This window comes from Ylistrum balloti, unplaced genomic scaffold (genome assembly GCF_031769215.1).
Source record: "Ylistrum balloti isolate Yb309-2 unplaced genomic scaffold, AGI_CSIRO_Ybal_v1 Utg369586, whole genome shotgun sequence".
Taxonomy (NCBI): domain Eukaryota; kingdom Metazoa; phylum Mollusca; class Bivalvia; order Pectinida; family Pectinidae; genus Ylistrum; species Ylistrum balloti.
The window spans coordinates 602,926-624,470 of NW_026781874.1; the positions used below are offsets into that span (position 1 = coordinate 602,926).

General features: G+C 35.6%; 1 protein-coding gene across 1 annotated transcript in view; it reads right to left on the minus strand.

Annotated features, from left to right (window-relative positions):
* The window catches only part of LOC132543833 (protein diaphanous homolog 2-like), a 61,106-nt gene that overhangs the window by 20,197 nt on the left and 19,364 nt on the right, over positions 1–21,545 (minus strand). The window contains exons 3-13 of the mRNA XM_060207350.1: positions 14,851–14,952; positions 14,276–14,400; positions 9,930–9,998; positions 9,591–9,654; positions 9,131–9,264; positions 8,307–8,526; positions 7,525–7,643; positions 7,116–7,232; positions 6,511–6,629; positions 5,837–6,006; positions 993–1,400 (exon numbers count right to left, since the gene is read on the minus strand). Of these exons, the coding sequence (XP_060063333.1) occupies positions 993–1,400; positions 5,837–6,006; positions 6,511–6,629; positions 7,116–7,232; positions 7,525–7,643; positions 8,307–8,526; positions 9,131–9,264; positions 9,591–9,654; positions 9,930–9,998; positions 14,276–14,400; positions 14,851–14,952 (1,647 nt within the window). The remainder of the gene's footprint in view (positions 1–992; positions 1,401–5,836; positions 6,007–6,510; positions 6,630–7,115; positions 7,233–7,524; positions 7,644–8,306; positions 8,527–9,130; positions 9,265–9,590; positions 9,655–9,929; positions 9,999–14,275; positions 14,401–14,850; positions 14,953–21,545) is intronic.

Sequence of the window (21,545 nt, forward strand, 5' to 3'; positions counted from 1 at the left end):
ATACATTAATGAATAATGGCCCCGATGTACACACAATAGTGAAAGTACTCGCCTACATGATGTATGGATTTCTGCATTCATATACAAGTGAGCAGTAGTAATAACTGGCCCTAAATATGTACACACAGTTCCATAAACAATACAATTTCTGCCCTGAATATGTATATATAAACAGATAATGACATCAACAGCAATCAAAGTAAATCACAGTGACACTGTGACATTTTCATTACACTAAAAATATCAATTTTACAACAAATTTTCCAACTTATATTAATACGTCTTGTTGGCCCTGGGAGAAGTGCATGAGGGGTCTTACTGTGAAGGAAACTGGAGTACCCAGGAAAATCCCATGTGGTTGGGCAGGTGACCCCATACCTATTCACATCAATTCTTGGAATCAAACCCCGAATGGCTAGGTTAAAGACAAGTGCGTTAGCCCTGCCCCGCCCAACCACCCCTACTCCCATCTTATGTCCATTATTCAAAGTCTCCTATATAAATTATATATCAGAACATTTACCATCAAAACTGAATTTCAAATCAGAAATTTGGGAAGGAATATAATGGTTATGTAGTTTTAATTTATTTCAACTGACCAATCAAATGATGTGTCACATTTCAAAAGAATCAAAATGGACATATGTGCAATATGTGTTGTCTATAACAATGGAAATGCTGAGTTACACAACAATGTTAAGTTGGATTCCAAATAATATTTATGACAAATTTTGATAAAAACAAACACCATTTATACTCCTACAAGTCCTGCAACCAAAATAGGTACCATCTTTGTTTTGCAATAAACTCTAGGAGCCAACACATGCTTTATTTGGTAAAAAGGGCTTATCAGAATACAATTGATCTTTTGTGTAAGGATTTCTACCAAATTGTGACCAATGAAGGTACAGTTATCAACCCTTACTTTATACTATAACTACATATTATTACATATTCACATACACACCAGCAATGAGACAATGTTCCCTTACCTTATTCCAGTTAATCCGCTTGGTCTGAGCTCCAACCTCATACTTCTTCTTGGGCTGCATTCCATGTGGTAGAGCATTGACAGGTGGGGACGGAGCAGCTGGACTGAAGGGAGGAGGGGGCGCCCCTGGAGGTCGTGGAGTCCCTGGGGGAGGTGGAGGTGGAGGAGGACCACCCATTCCAGGTGGAGGGGGTGGTGGTGGAGGAATACCACCTCCCATACCAGGAGGCGGTGGTGGTGGAGGGGGAGGGGGACCACCACCCATACCAGGAGGTGGTGGAGGAGGGGGAGGGGGAGGAGCACCACCCCCAGGGAATGGAGGAGGGGGAGGTGGAGGTGGTGGGGGTCCACTCCCTGGGCCACCCAATGCTTTTGAGTTGCTGATGGTATTTCCTATTCCCAGTCGCAGCTGCAATATAAAGAAAAAATCTAAAATAATACTTATTCTCCAACCCGACAAAACGATAAATCAAAGTATCTTCAATTACATCTATCTGGCTATACCTACAAATTTTTGAGGTAGAATCCTGAATTTTGACCATGATTTTACACCTTCATTATATGTAAACAGTCCTTTTAACATTTATAATTTTCAAAGTCCATTCCCTCCCTAGACTGTCTTGTAACATCCAATGTTTATCAATGTTGCATTTTGTTTTCCTTGACCATTTCACCATAGCCATGATCTCGTCAATACAATATCTTATTTTTTATTTACTAACAATAAACTTATTATTTTCGACCAGGTATCCTTCATTCACATTAGATCATTAATTACATTTATATGTCATAATTTAGTAATAACAATTAATGTACTCGAGTATGACATTAAAGAAAACACCTGCTTACCCATAGTTACATATGTTAATTTTTTGTTTACTTTTTATTTTATGAATATGTTAATGCCATACTTAGTTACTATGAATTTGATGACTGTTATTATTATTTATTTATATTTTCTACTAAAAACCCAAACCTCTTATGCTTAAAACATGTTTATTCAAATAAACAATTTTAAAGATTCAAATAATGTATCAAGTTTTATTTTTCTATTTAATACAATTTTGGGTTTTCGATATAAAATTGACAATTACACAAAATTTCATGAGAACACGTCAGAACCAAGAGCATGACACTACAAACACTAGGCACCTATAGGGGTCTACAATGGTGGTATTTTAAAGCAAATAAGGGTGCAATTAACCAGGTTGACATATCCCTCGACCAGTACAGGTAACTATATGAAATAGCATAGAAGTTATCAGAAAAAAAAACAAGCATTACTTATTTCAGATTATGCTGGGTATGCAAGTAATTTATCTGTCCTGTGATACAAAACACCTAACTGGTGAAGTACAGAAATCTTTTTTTAACTCTAGTTAGTAATAGAGAAATGACAGAATGAATTATATAATCTTATTACCACAATATCAACTGTGTAATTCTCAAAGAGGATAAGGCATTGTCAACGATGTATTTAATCTAAGGTGCATGATGAAGGAGACCAAACCCAAGTTACATAAATTTGATCAGGTCCTGTCCGGTTATCTGTAAATGGTTGACATCTACCAGCAGTAGTATCTATACATTTATTGGGCAGCAAAATTTGCATTCTTATTTTGATGTTATAAATAAAAAAATATTTGAATAATTCTACATGCACATGCAAGTAGTACATCATGATTTCTTATGAAGATATGTGTTCATTATATTCAGATCAAGAGTTATAAAAATGGAGCATTTCTTCAAAATCAAACATTAGGGAATGGTTATATTTTGAAGTAGCTTTGCATTACGTTATCATTAAGTGGTTATAGTGACAAATTGTAAATGCAGCTTGTGTAATTCAGGAGTATCATTCATTGTTTTTATAGGTCTACTGCAGGAATAGGACATGTGAGATGTGATTCTCTTAACAGTTAATAAGAATATTCTGAGTAAAAGACTCCGATTTTCAGGGAAAATCTATCCAGTACAGTGGTGTGGTCAACAGAGTCTGGCAGTTACTTTGAAGAGTTACGTCCCTTCCAAATGTTTAATATGCCAATGATTGTAATGAAAAGATTGATAGTAACATGTCTGTACAGCTGTGTTGGTACATATTAGCCGAATAGTATGATGTGAATGACAGTTACATAAAATACCATATAAGGTATTTTCATATTAACATACAAAAATATGTAGCTTAAGTGCCAACATGAGTCATTTACAAAATAAACTATAATGATGCTAGGTTTGTTTTAGTTCATTTTGTTGAATCGGTTAGTAAACTCTAGATATGGCAAAACAACCATACATTACACACGCACTATCACCAAGATGGATGAAGTCCTTTTCTGGGGAAATTTACATGAAAAACCAAACTCTATAATAAAGATGTGATGTCTTGTTGTGGTTTATAATATCTGAATCTTATCATTTTCCTTCATTTTCACATCAGATGAAAGTTATGGCAGACAGCAGAATTTGATCTAGATTTTAGGTTAGAAAAGAAAAACATTCCAATCATTTAAAGAAAAAAATTTAAGACGGCAAAAATTAGTCATACCATCCATATTATGACAGAATTACAGATAAACAATCATAGCATTAATATATACATCCATCTAGTGGCAGTAAATACAACACCAAATGGTTGAGGTTTGAAAGCCAGTCTCTGAAAGTCAAGGAGTGATAAGCATTATTGTATAGCATGCTAAAATACAGAACACTAAATGAATGGTAGTCCCTACCAGCTGTGGTATGAAGTCAAAATTTGTGACAATTAATAACCCTTTAATTTCTCTTCTCTTTTTGTTATCTTCTTCTGGCAAAATTTACTATCATATTAAGATATAACATTGCCAATGTCCCTATCATGGGATATTTCTTTCAGCCAAATGTAAAAATGTGTACCTTCAGAAAGGTAATGTGCTTCTGAACTTAATAGACTTTCAGAAAATATATTTTTTTCCCTCACAAATTACTGATAATTTTTTCTCAATGTTCATTGACGTCACAGCTGGTTAGGTTTTTAGGGTGATGCCATGCATGACGTCCGTACTACCTCTGCACAAGGACCATCAATGGTACTGGAACTGGAGATGGAGCTGCTACTAACACTAGTTATTTGATACAACTTTACCTGTGGAACATGCAAGGAAGCAAAGGAAATGTTACCACAATGTAATATAACAACACTGATCTGTTAGTGTCCTGTCCACTCTTAATGTCACAATTATTGTACCATTCATGTGATATACATAGACAGAATAACATTCAAATAAATCATATGGAATTATTCAAAATTGCTTTTCAAAATTAGATTATGAAGAGACTGACAAAAAGGATTTTTAATCCGTCTTTTCATTTCTATAATTACTTCTATTCAATTTGAAAAGTATATTACTTCATGTATTTCCTATAGGAAAAGCTAATCTGGAACCATTGCACAATAACAAAACTTTATCACTAAATTTCTCTGATCAATCAACTCAATGTTAAACTATACACGTCACAAAAATTAGATATTAAGCTTTTTCATTCAGATATTAAAAAAAGACTTAAGCCTAAAAATGGGATATTTATAATTTAGTAGTTCACCCTGAATTTTATATATTAACATGCGTTATCATTAATTATCTTTGATTAATTATTCCACAATAAACATACCCTAGTATGAAGTTATTAGACAAAAGATGAAATGGTAATTAGTACTAATCAGAGTGTGTCTAAAAAACGCAAACTATAACTTTAGTTGTCAAGTCACTATTAGACAGACAAAGACACAGGTATTTCAATTGAAACACCAATCTATCAATTAAGCAACTGCACATGAACAAATCGTTCTATTTGATATGATCTATATTGAGGAGTATGAAGAAATGCATCAAAGAGATAAATCACAGACTTTATAACCCTTTAATTTCATAAATTAAAAATAAATTTTACTTTATGTTTGCTTTTGCATATTTACACAACAGGTACACTTACATTGTCTTTATGAAATTGAAACATGATCAAATTCCTGATTAGTAAAGATTTGTGGCAAATAAAAATAAAAAAATATGTGCTTATTGGCAGAGCTTACCATCAGAGCTTACAGGAAGAGCTTACCAATAACATAGCATTCATGTCACTTAGTTTGTTAATTATGTTGGATTAGTGACTGTATTTTCAGGCCAACCCAGTTATACAGTGTTCATTAGTAGTTGTAGTCAAACCATGCTGTGAACTATAAATGCTGCAGGAGCCTTATTTGTAGTAGACTTTGACTTTTGTAACTTTTTTCTTGAATCAAGAAATTTTTTAATAGGCTCTCAAAAAGACCAGTAGAAAAAGCATTCAGAAATTTCACTGGTAAGTGTATGTATCATAGAATCACAGACTTGAATGATGTCCTTATAAACTCACGATTTTATGCCTCTCATTTTACTTATCATCTCACCAAACACTCATGTATTGCAAGCCATTTCTTTTATGTTGTGAAGCTTTTCAATTTCAAGTAAATTTTTTTTCTATTTTTTTTTTAGATGACTTAATATACATAAGGAAATAACATAACACATCCCCTTATCCCATTAGTTGTTGTCGAATTGATTAATGTCAAAATATCTTGTGAGATGCTAGTGATTTAGAATATACAGCCAAATTATAATGACAATAAATTTATAAACAAATGCAGGCAGTATGACAAGACTTTACTGGTGTCACTTTGTTCCTTATAGCACATAATATTTCTATCTAAACATGCACCCAACACAACACTCCGTATATATATATAAAACAAACATACACAGGACCTGGAAGCTTTAGTGATTTTTACCATATAAGGCCATTTAATATTCCAGAATCCCAGTGACTTACTTTCTCTTTCATTGCCACAAGTTCCTCCTCGTATTTTTTCACCCTCTCCTCTAACGTCATTGCGCGAGCCTCGTACTCCTGTTTAGCAGTTATGGCTGTTTCTAATTTAGAGTTCATTTCAACAATACTGACTTCTGCATCCTCGAATTTGGATTTATCTTCCAGACTGCCTGTAGAAATAGAATTGTCATGACCTGATTACAATAGCTTAAGTGACATGATTCTTAACACAATACTCTAAAATCATCAATTTTTGTGGTGGTTTAATTTTCACCGATTTCTGAGATAAACCACTGATTCATATGTTTGTGAAATGATACAGTTACAATTTCACATAATTTGTTTACTAGTCAATTTCCTAAATACTATCTATCAACAAAATCAAGTCAACAAAAAAGTTATTTTCTTAAAAATAAACCCATGAAATTTGATTCCATCCTCCCCCATCTCAGATACAAAATACATTTTTCTGTTTAAAAGTATCATCAGTTTCAATATTTAGTTCAGTTTACAAAAGTAGGACACTGTAATACAAAAGAAAGTTATGATATCACACAGGTAAATAATTCTAGAAGTATATTGTGTATATCCTCCATCAACAAATTCACAAATCAAAATTGATTATATTTTCCTTTTTGCTGGCAGACTGAACAGTCCTCTGTGTACAGACTTACTTAGAAGAGGGTCAACATCCACATCAAAGCGTATTGTGTGTCTAAAATCGGGATCAGTTCCTGAACGATGTAGAACAATCTGGGTCACGCATTCCTCTATTAACTTGTAGTATTGTGGCCTGGAGTGATACAAGTTACAAACGACTGAGATTCAGAGATTAACAATGGGTAATACCAGTGTTGATTTTTATTGCATATCTTATAGGTAAGCAAAGACATTAAAGCAGTAATCTGTTTAATGATCGAGCTTTTCTTGCTTGCTAAGAGTAATTTTACAATTGTTTCAAATCAACATTAAGATATACTTCAGCTCGATGAATCACTCCTATTTATCTTTCACAATGGTGATATTCAATTGTCATAGATACTGAGTATAAAGATGGAATGACTCAGTTTACTTAAAAAAATCCATTTATATTTATGCTTTGTGAAGTTTATACTTAATTATAATATTGATGGGTGTTGAGTTAACAATTATATATATGTACTGATTAAATCTATAAAGAATCACTTGCACAAATTTTCTCACTCATTAGAAGTTTTCTCTTAATCGCCCTCTTGCTTTCTAACAAATACATGTACCATGATATTTATTGTACAGATACCTAGAGTAAACATCATCCCGGATACACAGAAGATGCTGCAAGATAGACAAGAAGTAAGGCTCAGCCACCGTATCCTTCACAGAGTTAGCCACCAGCTCAAAACACTGCCGTGTATCCCTGGTAACGCTCAGGAAATATGTCAAAACCATCAGGGATACCTATCACATCTATATTACTTACAAGTTATTTGATTTCTTACCTTCAGTGGTGGGAATTAACAAATTCATTTTAATTCGACATAAATTAACACTATCATTGATTCATACATGACTTAATTCGATATGAATTATAACTACCAACAGTTTCATAAATGACACATCTTTACCTGTTCTTTAAAAGAAAATAAATTTTGTGTTTGGATCAATGAAGAGATATAACATTTTGACGTTTAACAGCTGTGGAAGGATACTCAAACCCTATCCTAACATTATCATATCTGTGTGAAAATTCTTCAAAGTCTTCTTCTTTGTGGTCATGGAAAATCTGTACGTGTGTCTTTAGTTCATGGTCCTCCTGATTATCTAGCCACTGAAAACAGACATTTTTGGTACAAAGTTTCACTTCTTTGTTAATATATACACATAATAAAAAAGGTAAAAATGTCTCCTCATCTGTATACTAGGTATATAAGCATATTCACTAATTGAATAAAATCATACTTCACTGTAAGTATTTAATGGCTATTTCGTTATCTGCTGTTGTTAAGGATGATAAAATATAATCTTTCATGATTATTACCAGGTATTATGAAATACATCTGAGCTGTTAAAAATGTGTAAAATTTAAGATTACTGGGTGTTTTTGGACTTTTTTAATCATTTACATTTAGAAAGAATTGGTGTAGTTATTCCACGATATCAAATTTACAAACCATACAAAATTTTATAAGTAATAATCTTTACTTGTCAACCAACATATGATCTGCAATCTGTGTATTTGATTTGCTCACTAGCAAGATCAGCATATTGTCTCCTATTAATGATATAAAGTGTGTTTCCCTAATTTAATCAACAGTATCAATCTGAGCCTAATGTCTGCAGTGAATTCTGATTTCAGTGACAGCTTTTGATACTGACAAGCTTTAACCTATGACAGACTTAAATATCTTATGATGTCAATTTACTCCTTTTTCCTTTACCTGAATTTATATTATTAAAGTCAGGTTTTCTTGTACTGAAATGTGTGCCTTACCCCAATGAGGTCTATAAGCCCAGTTCGCATTATTTCGTTGCGGAGGTGTATTCTAAAATCTAGGTCATCCGGGGTACTGATGATGGCATTCACTAGCTGTATGCAGGCTACTTGCATTGGCTGGTTGTCTCTCATACCCAAACCCATAATGATAGGAATGAATCGATCCCTTGCACGGATCTCCCCACACACTGTGATACCTTCCAATGCCTTCCCATGGCTGTCAACAAACAAAGACATTCAGCAATTACAAGCCATTGTGGAATGTCATTTTGATTTTGTGTCAATGATAAACTTATTGCTTCTTCTTCTGAAGTGTAAATGCTAGGACTCATTAAGCAATACAAAGAAAACACTTAAAGAACAGCTGTCATATATTAAACATACATTTGCATGTAGATTGTAACCTTGCACTTTCACTTTGATCAACATGCCACACAATTTCCAGTGACCTATATTTCCAGAATCTTTTGATCTTAGAGTCACATGTCTACATATACAGATGGGAGTGACCCATATTTCCGAAATGTGAACTAGCATATTTACATGTCTACATATACAGCTAACAGTGACCTATATTTTCAAATTTTAATCTTATACATTTAACTGTCTACACATCCAACTGCCAGTGACTTGAATTTCGAGACTGTGACTTTACTTTTTAATATGTCTACACATAAAGTTGGCAGTGACCTACATTTCCAAATTCTGACGATACACATTCACAAATTAACATGCATGCTGGCAGTGATAAAGATAATGATCTTAAACTTTCACATATTGTCGACATATACAGCTAGTTGAGACAGAGTATGAGAACTCACCCATCTGGGGGGACCAGACACACGGCAGCCAACAGTCGCACTGCCTCCAGCATGGTATTGGGGTCGGAGGGGTCAACTGTTCGGGATAGTATCGTCAGAGCCTCTTCGTGGTTTATTATATTCACTAATCCACACTGTTAAAAGACGTACCAAATTAATGGCTGTTGAATACTACATGAGTATATGAAGAACTGTATATTAATCAAATGTGCCACCCAACCACCCTGAAGAAGCTCTACACAGGAACCTAAAGTAGTTATATATAGGAGCCTTAAGTGTGAAAATTAAAAAAAGCTTGCTTGGTAACCAATCAAATTTTATTAAGATTTTGACTCAACATTGTTTCATGACCACAAACATAAACAAAAAATGAATAATCGTAGTTGATATACTGAAAGTTTCATTGTTAAGTTGAAGACATGTCTTAAAACAGCCTACCTCTGACAACTTCATAACTAACCTTGTTATTCATGTAGGCTTTCAGACATCGTACACACTCATAGGTACTTTTTCTTTCTGTTTTACTGAAAGACAGAAAAAATTTACACAACACATCATAGTAAAAACTATATCAGGCTAGAATGTTGTACATGTTCTTACTAAACAGACATGTAATTTCATCAATGAAATCAAAAAAAGATGAACATTCTAATGAAAGAAACAACAAGTATGTTGCACAGATGTTGCACTAGAGTTATCGTGAATTATGTCTTTGCTTACTGCCTTTCAGTTTTACTATCCTTAATACCTTTGACAAAAAACTGTATCTGTTTGGAATAAATTTGACATTGAAACTTACGAATCACAACAATATGTCAGATTCCTCAGGATGGCATTCAGGCCATTCAGTCCAAACTCACTAACCCAGCTGAAACAACAGACAAATTTATCATCAATATATATAGAAGTTCATACAAACATTAGCAGTCAGATTAAATGTCTACCAGGTGCTTAGACTTCAGAGAGTGATTCTTAAACAGGTACATGCTGGACAACGTTAAATACAAACAATGTTGTTGGTCATTATACCTGTATGGGTTATTGTGAGTGACATTCTCACAGACTACAGACCTGACAGGGTTATTGTGAGTGACATTCTCACAGACTACAGACCTGACTGGGTTATTTGTGAGTGACATTCTCACAGACTACAGACCTGACTGGGTTATTTGTGAGTGACATTCTCACAGACTACAGACCTGACAGGGTTATTTGTGAGTGACATTCTCACAGACTACAGACCTGACAGGGTTACTTGTGAGTGACATTCTCACAGACTACAGACCTGACAGGGTTATTTGTGAGTGACATTCTCACAGACTACAGACCTGACAGGGTTAGGGTTTTTTGTGAGTGACATTCTCACAGACTACAGACCTGACAGGGTTATTTGTGAGTGACATTCTCACAGACTACAGACCTGACAGGGTTATTTGTGAGTGACATTCTCACAGACTACAGACCTGACAGGGTTATTTGTGAGTGACATTCTCACAGACTACAGACCTGACAGGGTTATTTGTGAGTGACATTCTCACAGACTACAGACCTGACAGGGTTATTTGTGAGTGACATTCTCACAGACTACAGACCTGACTGGGTTACTTGTGAGTGACATTCTCACAGACTACAGACATGACTGGGCTATTTGTGAGTTACATTCACACAGACTACAGACATGACTGGGTTACTTGTGAGTGACATTCTCACAGACTACAGACCTGACTGGGTTATTTGTGAGTGACATTCTCACAGACTACAGACCTGACAGGGTTATTTGTGAGTGACATTCTCACAGACTACAGACCTGACAGGGTTATTTGTGAGTGACATTCTCACAGACTACAGACCTGACAGGGTTATTTGTGAGTGACATTCTCACAGACTACAGACCTGACAGGGTTATTTGTGAGTGACATTCTCACAGACTACAGACCTGACAGGGTTATTTGTGAGTGACATTCTCACAGACTACAGACCTGACAGGGTTATTTGTGAGTGACATTCTCACAGACTACAGACCTGACAGGGTTATTTGTGAGTGACATTCTCACAGACTACAGACCTGACAGGGTTATTTGTGACAGGGTTATTTGTCTACAGACTGACAGGGTTATTTGTGAGTGACATTCTCACAGACTACAGACCTGACAGGGTTATTTGTGAGTGACATTCTCACAGACTACAGACCTGACTGGGTTATTTGTGAGTGACATTCTCACAGACTACAGACCTGACTGGGTTATTTGTGAGTGACATTCTCACAGACTACAGACCTGACAGGGTTATTTGTGAGACATTCTGACAGGGTTATTTGTGAGTGACATTCTCACAGACTACAGACCTGACTGGGTTATTTGTGAGTGACATTCTCACAGACTACAGACCTGACAGGGTTATTTGTGAGTGACATTCTCACAGACTACAGACCTGACTGGGTTATTTGTGAGTGACATTCTCACAGACTACAGACCTGACTGGGTTATTTGTGAGTGACATTCTCACAGACTACAGACCTGACTGGGTTATTTGTGAGTGACATTCTCACAGACTACAGAGACACTGACAGGGTTATTTGTGAGTGACATTCTCACAGACTACAGACCTGACAGGGTTATTTGTGAGTGACATTCTCACAGACTACAGACCTGACAGGGTTATTTGTGAGTGACATTCTCACAGACTACAGACCTGACAGGGTTATTTGTGAGTTACATTCTCAAAGACTACAGACCTGACAGGGTTATTTGTGAGTGACATTCTCACAGACTACAGACCTGACAGGGTTATTTGTGAGTGACATTCTCACCGACTACAGACATGACAGGTTTATTTGTGAGTGACATTCTCACAGACTACAGACCTGACAGGGTTATTTGTGAGTGACATTCTCACAGACTACAGACCTGACTGGGTTATTTGTGAGTGACATTCTCAGAGACTACAGACCTGACTGGGTTATTTGTGAGTGACATTCTCACAGACTACAGACCTGACTGGGTTACTTGTGAGTGACATTCTCACAGACTACAGACCTGACAGGGTTATTTGTGAGTGACATTCTCACAGACTACAGACCTGACAGGGTTATTTGTGAGTGACATTCTCACAGACTACAGACCTGACAGGGTTATTTGTGAGTGACATTCTCACAGACTACAGACCTGACTGGGTTATTTGTGAGTGACATTCTGACTACAGACCTGACTGGGTTATTTGTGAGTGACATTCTCACAGACTACAGACCTGACAGGGTTATTTGTGAGTGACATTCTCACAGACTACAGACCTGACAGGGTTATTTGTGAGTGACATTCTCACAGACTACAGACCTGACTGGGTTATTTGTGAGTGACATTCTCACCTGACAGGGTTATTTGTGACTACAGACCTGACAGGGTTATTTGTGAGTGACATTCTCACAGACTACAGACCTGACTGGGTTATTTGTGAGTGACATTCTCACAGACTACAGACCTGACAGGGTTATTTGTGAGTGACATTCTCACAGACTACAGACCTGACAGGGTTATTTGTGAGTGACATTCTCACAGACTACAGACATGACTACAGACTGACAGGGTTATTTGTGAGTGACATTCTCTACAGACCTGACTGGGTTATTTGTGAGTGACATTCTCACAGACTACAGACCTGACTGGGTTATTTGGGTTATTTGTGAGTGACATTCTCACAGACTACAGACCTGACAGGGTTATTTGTGAGTGACATTCTCACAGACTACAGACCTGACAGGGTTATTTGTGAGTGACATTCTCACAGACTACAGACCTGACTGGGTTATTTGTGAGTGACATTCTCACAGACTACAGACCTGACTGGGTTATTTGTGAGTGACATTCTCACAGACTACAGACCTGACAGGGTTATTTGTGAGTGACATTCTCTGACAGACTCACAGACAGACCTGACAGGGTTATTTGTGAGTGACATTCTCACAGACTACAGACCTGACAGGGTTATTTGTGAGTGACATTCTCACAGACTACAGACCTGACAGGGTTATTTGTGAGTGACATTCTCACAGACTACAGACCTGACAGGGTTATTTGTGAGTGACATTCTCACAGACTACAGACCTGACAGGGTTATTTGTGAGTGACATTCTGACAGGGTTACAGACACTACAGACCTGACAGGGTTATTTGTGAGTGACATTTCACAGACTACAGACCTGACAGGGTTATTTGTGAGTCACACAGACTACAGACCTGACAGGGTTATTTGTGAGTGACATTCTCACAGACTACAGACCTGACAGGGTTATTTGTGAGTGACATTCTCACAGACTACAGACCTGACAGGGTTATTTGTGAGTGACATTCTCACAGACTACAGACCTGACAGGGTTATTTGTGAGTGACATTCTCACAGACTACAGACCTGACAGGGTTATTTGTGAGTGACATTCTCACAGACTACAGACCTGACAGGGTTATTTGTGAGTGACATTCTCACAGACTACAGACCTGACAGGGTTATTTGTGAGTGACATTCTCAGGGTTACAGTGACACTACAGACCTGACAGGGTTATTTGTGAGTGACATTCTCACAGACTACAGACCTGACAGGGTTATTTGTGAGTGACATTCTCACAGACTACAGACCTGACAGGGTTATTTGTGAGTGACATTCTCACAGACTACAGACCTGACAGGGTTATTTGTGAGTGACATTCTCACAGACTACAGACCTGACAGGGTTATTTGTGAGTGACATTCTCACAGACTACAGACCTGACAGGGTTATTTGTGAGTGACATTCTCACAGACTACAGACCTGACAGGGTTATTTGTGAGTGACATTCTCACAGACTACAGACCTGACTGGGTTATTTGTGAGTGACATTCTCACAGACTACAGACCTGACAGGGTTACTTGTGAGTGACATTCTCACAGACTACAGACCTGACAGGGTTACTTGTGAGTGACATTCTCACAGACTACAGACCTGACAGGGTTATTTGTGAGTGACATTCTCACAGACTACAGACCTGACTGGGTTACTTGTGAGTGACATTCTCACAGACTACAGACCTGACAGGGTTATTTGTGAGTGACATTCTCACAGACTACAGACCTGACAGGGTTATTTGTGAGTGACATTCTCACAGACTACAGACCTGACTGGGTTACTTGTGAGTGACACTCTCAGAGATTCTAGCACTCTCAGTCTTTTCTCTCCTTTCAGATCTGCATTCCTTAATTCAGTTACAAAACTTCCAGGACTGTCTAGGTCACCACCTTTCTGTAAAGAAATAATTGAAATAGGAATATTACATAAGGTAATGAGACAGGAAATCATACCTGTCCACACTTTGTTTAAAAATAAAACTAAATTGGTGACAACTGGATTATAAATGATTTTAGTTGAACTACAGTTTGTGTCTTTATTGGCTTTGTTTCTGTACGAAACTCTGATCAAAAGCTGACTACATAATCATAATCCGTTTAATTCTTCATGATCATTACCTTTTGCAGACTTTCCTGAAATATTCTTTATAAATATTTAATCTGTTCAATGTTGCTCTCATATGTTTCACTTCTATCTCTCATTTTCTAACATCTTTATAATAGATACTTTTAAGATGACCTTGTTCTGGCCTATTGTCTTATACTGTGACCCCTTCGACCTTTGCGACCCTCGTAACCTTTCCTGATGGACAGTTTGTAGTGACCTGGCTATAAGATAAATTACCTTGACTGCACCTTTCCACTGCATGGCCAACATAGATCTCTTGAGATTGAGGTCTTTACTGCGAAGAGGGGCCTTCTTTTCTTCAGTCAAGTTCATGTCATCCTGGAAAATACAACCAAGGTTAAATTGTTTGAATGTTTTTACCTAAAAGATTGGTAATTTTCAATATGCGCTGGTCATAATATCAAAGTGGGTCATGGAATATGACCTTGAACTCAAACTAATTAGTTCACAAAATTAGATTGAACAGCATCAGAGTCTCTTCTGTTCAGATGGAAATACCTAATACAAGTACATAGTATTTACAGAAAAATTACAAAAATAATTTCAATTTGATTAAAGCCAGATCTAAATTTCACTCTGTAAGTCACACTACTTAAATTAACATAACATTGTGTACATGTCCAATTGAAATATAGATCTGGTTTTAATAAGCAATAATTTACTTAACCATACAATTGTTACTGTAAATTCATATATTTCTGTGGTGTTAAAATTTCGTGGATTTCCAAAAACAGTTTTAATGACATTTGATTTTGTTGATAAATCTTGCTCACAAAATCCACTAATACGATAATCCATGTCAACTTTTATCTACTTATCATTTCATGGCCATCTATTTGTGAGTTTTCAGAGCCCTCGAAAATAAATCCACCACGAAAATTGATGATTTTAGTTGGACAACACATTAATTACTCTTTTGAGAAGAAAAATAAAATATCTTTTTTATCTCACTTATATTTCATTGATCTAGTGACTGCATTTATCCTGTAATGAGCCCAAGGACAAAACATGTTTGACTTTAATGAGGTGAACTTATTCAAGCTAACATATCAGCCTATATACAACAGAGACCATTGTAAACATTTTACTAGAAATCTATAGTACAAAACTAGTCAGCTGCAAATAACCCCATTTGCTGGTCTTTGTATGGCCCTAAACACCTTGTAGTACTGAAGTTACAAACCTTCATTTCCTATCTACTCAAAAATTCTTTCGGAACTTTTTCAATTAAACGGGGCCATACATATGAATTTCAACACTACACATAATAGAAAAGGAGATCAGGTGACATGTCTCATGTTCATCCCGTCCGTATCCAGTGTAAACAGGCTGTATTTGATCCCTATATCGCTAACTCACATGTCCATTAGGAACCTGCTGGTAGCATGAGGTTACCCAGGTATGGAGACCTACCACTGTTTTATAGGCCACTGTGACTTCCTGATCTTATTCAACAGACACCTTATACTGTCAAACAGTCATTTCTGAAGCAGTTTAGTTACCTTCATAGCATAAACATCTCATCTGAATTCTGTCTACCACAACAAATATTCTACAATTTTTTTAACACAAACTAGAATTTATATCGGGATTGCTGATTATACACCCACCCTTCTGTTCCTTTTCTCCCTTGAAAAAATTGAAAAATGCTTGTGTACAAGTACAACAATCATTTATCATGGAACCATTGTATTTGTCATTCCCACACACCACTAGGCTATATTCAGAAGAACCAGGTAATGTCTAACTTTACACTAATCAGAAGCTTCTGTTGTGTTTCCATGGTAAGCTATCTCTAATATATCACTGGTTATAAGTTATGATATGTTACCTCATTTGAACAAGTTTTTGAAATAAATCAATTCAATGGCTAAGGAGTTATGGCCCCTTGTACAATAATGTGTATGGTGTGGGGTTACCATGGCAATCACTATTTTTTGGAGAAAAAGATTGATGAATGTACATATACATATATGGTCCTTCTTGCTTCTGTAAAGCTTAAATTGAAGTTGGTTTAGAAGTTTAGGTTTTGTCCACTGTGAATTCCTCCCCACTGAGGCCATCAGTTGGTTTAACTATGGCAACAACCATCTCATTTTCAATCTTCCTAAACCTTTTCGTACTAACTTTCAGCTCGATCAGACATAATTCAGAATAAATTATATAAGGAAAATTTCATATTTATGAACTGACTACATGTATAAACATATACACAGTAGACTGTGTAAACATAGGCCCATAAACAACATGTAATTACCAGTACTGATTAGAGCAGTTAAAAGCACTTAATAATGTTGTCATATGACATTTACGACAGGCAGTGTGCCAGTTGTCAGCAAAAACAGTCTGACTGCCGAAAATATCACTGACTCATAGGACCTGTAATAAAAAAAAAATGAAAAGAAATAATAAATACGAATGAATGGACACACATGATAAATCATAACTCAGCCCTTTAAATATATTCATGGATTTTTCCTTTAGTTTTTATTGATTTTTTTTAAACAACAACATGGCTTCAAATCTAGTAAACTTTGTATATATATAAACCTTGCATTCTTTCTGAGGTTGCACTTTGTTTCCTGGTAATTTTATATATATATATTTGTAACACTTGGTAGTTGTACCTGGAGGCAGCTGGTATTTTCATTTTCCTTGTATCACAAGATACACTGCAGTAGCATGTACTGCACTCTGTCACGTTTGATAGCTGTGACATCACCTACTTGTATGTTGACAGAACCTAACTGACTCACTTCAGATACAGTTTTTGACAATGTCATACTGGTGTTCTGTGATGTGGTTCTAATTTTATACTGGTGATGTGTACCACTTCGATTCAGCCACACAATCTTTTATTGCTTAATCCTAAAAGGTCAACACTCAGAAGTGACCTATTTAAAACTGACCGCAGATTACTATCAACATATCCTAGAGTTCATCGTGATAATATTTATTGTCACATAACTCCACCATGTACTACAATGAATCCACAGATAAAAAATCACAGGGTTGACCATAATTGCTCTGACCTGACGTTCACTTAAAAAAAAAAAAATAGAAAATGTCTGTAAGACATGAATGCCCCCGCCCCCCCATGTGAAATAATAGTGAAAGGTCCAAAGAGATGATTTTGTTAATTTGTATGCAACTATGTACAACTTAAGTTTCATACTTAAATTGACAAGTTGATTTAACGTACATGAATTTGGAATTTTGTTCTCTGGAAAAAATGAGGGAGTATATTAGTTCCTTATGCCTTAAAACCCACAAGTACCAAATTATGTAGAAATAAGATGATGTTCCTCTTTTTTGAGTTATCTCCCCCTGGTGGCCATCTACTTTTAGAATGGCGAGAAATTCAACACTGCATGAGGTCTTTCCATTCTTGATATTTGTATGAAGTTTCATGAAAATTGCCTTCCGAATGAAGTTGTTAGGTGGTATATACTGATTTGGGATGGGACGCGACGGGAAGGGACGGGACGGGACAGACGGACATGGGCAACGCTATATGCCCCTGGCTATAAATGGCGGGGGCATAAAAAAATCTGTAACTTTTATGAAGCATTTAAGTCAAATACACAAGATATATTATTAGTTTAAAAGTGAAAGACTGCTAATCAAAGCAGTATCAGGGAAATATTTAGTTTATACAAATTTCATGGCCCTAATAAATTTAGTAACAAATCAACTGTGACCTTGAAGGTTAATCAAGGTCATTCATGTAAATAAATATTGATTCAACTCAAGCATGCTTCAAGCCAACTACGAATTCTCAAGACAGACCCTGTATGAACATCTTAAAATATACTTTATTGCATTTTACAAATCTGACTGTAAAAGTAGGTCAAGGTCATTCACTAAAAAATATTATTGCCAAAATCCAAGCATCTGATGGACATGTCGAAAATTGTGTGATCATCTTTAGAATCGAGGAAACTTTTGTTTTGTTTGACTATGCAGGAACCATTACTAATTAACCTTGAATTCCTGTAAAACTTCAGAAAAAAAGCCTAAATGTATATTACATGTAACAAACAATATTCAATACACTTGTATTTTTTAGCTCTGTTTCACAAAGTCTGATATAATGAGAATTTTTTTAAAATTCAAGGATGAACTGTAATATAACATACATTTTATTAATTAAAAAGGGCTATTTTATTTTGACAAACAATTTTAAAATTGTTGTATGGCAAAATCTTTTAATTGAAAAACAGGACATTGGTATTAATGAAACATAACTGATAAAAACGTGTAAACTTTAAATCAATTTGATCTAATCACTTTAATAGATATCACAGGAAATTCAACTGACAATCAAAGATCATGTAATATTGTATTAGTCAGTGAGCTATAGTATAAAAGCCATCTACCACAGAAGATAAAAGTTTGGATATGTTACAATAATTAAGATGTATCAACAAGTTCTAGGCTATATGTCATTCAATATTGGATTGTCAAGGTTTAATATAATGGCAACACCACAAACAAATGTTTAATTTGCATCCAAAAAATCTGAAATTCAGAAACTGAAAGTTTGTGAATGTGGAAATGATGTCCCGCCTACACAACCACATCCATGTTTGATACCAACATTTGGATTTATCAATCAAATTTATTTGTATTAGATAATACAAGGACATTGGAGTGCCCACTATCAGTCTGATCTACCTGAACATGTACACCACACCTGTGAAATACCTGGACAACTGATTAAATACGAATGATACATTATACAGGAATGTATACACAACGTTTCTCATTAATTTCAGAACTATGATGACAGATCTCTCACTCACAACCAACACTAGGTATCATTGTTTGATAAATTTCTAGAAATAGTAACAATGACCTTAAAACATTTTGATTGACATTTGTGTAAAGTTTAATAAAAACTCCCCCTGAAATAAATTCACCAGATCACCAGCCACTGAATTGGTTAATGGTTTGCTATAAACATAAATGACAACTTTGACTTTGGAACTTTGAAACATGAACATTCTTGTGATTTTGGCATAGCTAACCTTTAGGAAAAATTCAAAATCCCTTGAGAAATTCGCATCACTAGACCGATGAATTGATAGATTATTTTCTGTAAGTAGTAATGACGACCTTGACCTAAGAACCTTGAAAAAGAAACATACATGAGGTATTCACCATTAAGTGATCAAAATCCTTGAAGGAAATTAACATGCTAGAACATTGGCCTTGATTATGAGTGATGTGATAGACACATGGACATAAGTAATATGCCTTCATCCTAAACCTGTAGGGACATAATCAATGATAGAAAAATTCCTAAAGAGAATTATGTTCTTTGACAGAAGGTTTGTGAATAATTTCAACCTTGGAAAAAACTTAGCAATATCAAAATACTGATATTGAGCAATCAGAACATGACAGTTAATGTCTTAATCATCTGCAAGCTGTGACTTCATCTTTTCTGATAATCAGTGTTTGTGAATTGTCACACATATTTCCATAATTTCTTTGGACAATTAAAACAAGATTTGTAAACACTCAATGAGCATTATACATATTTTGAAGAAGTAAACATTTTCATTCCACAGAGGAAAAAAATTAAGACGTTCAACATCATGTAGTTATTTGATTTGTATACTTGTTTACAATCGTAAAACCAGCACTGCCATGTCCTGAGGACATCATATGGTGCAAGTACTCCTAGACCCTTGATTCCTGAGACTTATATTCAAACACTAGCTTGCCAATATCTTGTTTACTGGCAATGTACTTGTTCTTACAGGTGGTGTAATTGTAATGTGTTGCCAACATGTAACAGAAACCCTGACATTGACAGGTGATAGATTACTTATAAAACAGTAATTAAATTATCACCCTGGGCATCATTTCTCGGAGATGTTGATGAATCAACTAAATGAAGTTAAATTGATATCTATCATAGGATCGTAGGAAATTTTTGATGTGTAAGATTCCTAATATCAGTTATATGGTCACACCCAGTAATATAAATAACACACTTCAGACAATAATCTACAATCACATTCATTAGGAAGTACTTGATTACAAACGATTCACAGAGAAGCCGTTCCCTAATATGAACATAACTTTGTTTAGAATACAAAATTTCTTGGAATCTAGGAAAAGCATTAAGTTAAAGAGTATATTTTTATGAACACTCTAGCTGATGTGCCCAACAGATGTATTTAATGAGAAATATTCATGTTGCTGTATATTGCCTAACGAAGTCAAATATGTACACTCGGTAGTAGACACAAAATTGACTCTAAACAACCGTAAACTTTGTAAACAGCTGTTAATTGTTGTTATACACACTGCATCGATTCGTATGTTGGATTTCTTTCTCTGTGAACAGCCAAGGTCATTTTAAGGCAAGGTCTCCTCTTAAAGTGAAACCAATAAAAAGTTTCTATGCCAACTTTCCTATACTTTTTATACTGACATTCACCTAACTGCCATTTAGTCTGAACTCATGCTGAAGATAATTTAGAGCTAGTGCTGGTGTGTAGAATAAACAAGAGGTGTCAAATCCTGGCCCAAACCTGACTAGTAGGAGGTTAGAGGTACAAACTTGATCACAATACAGACTGTGTATTGTCAGTAAAAATTATAAAACCACTACATCTCTAAAACAATACAAGTTGTACAATAACATATTCTTAAAATTTAAACTTGTTGTTTTAATTTTAAGAAAGTAACTCCTGTCCTTCCTAGTGGTTCCAATCATACATTCAACCATATGTATAGCATAAAACAAGAAATTTTGTAGATTTGTGAAGAAAACAAAGTTAACAACAGCAGAGAGTCAGTGAGGCCAGCCTCTTGAGGTGATGTGCTACAACATGAATATTGTTGTTATATTAATAGGTCCACTTGTCTCCTTGTAGGATTGTGTTCATCACATT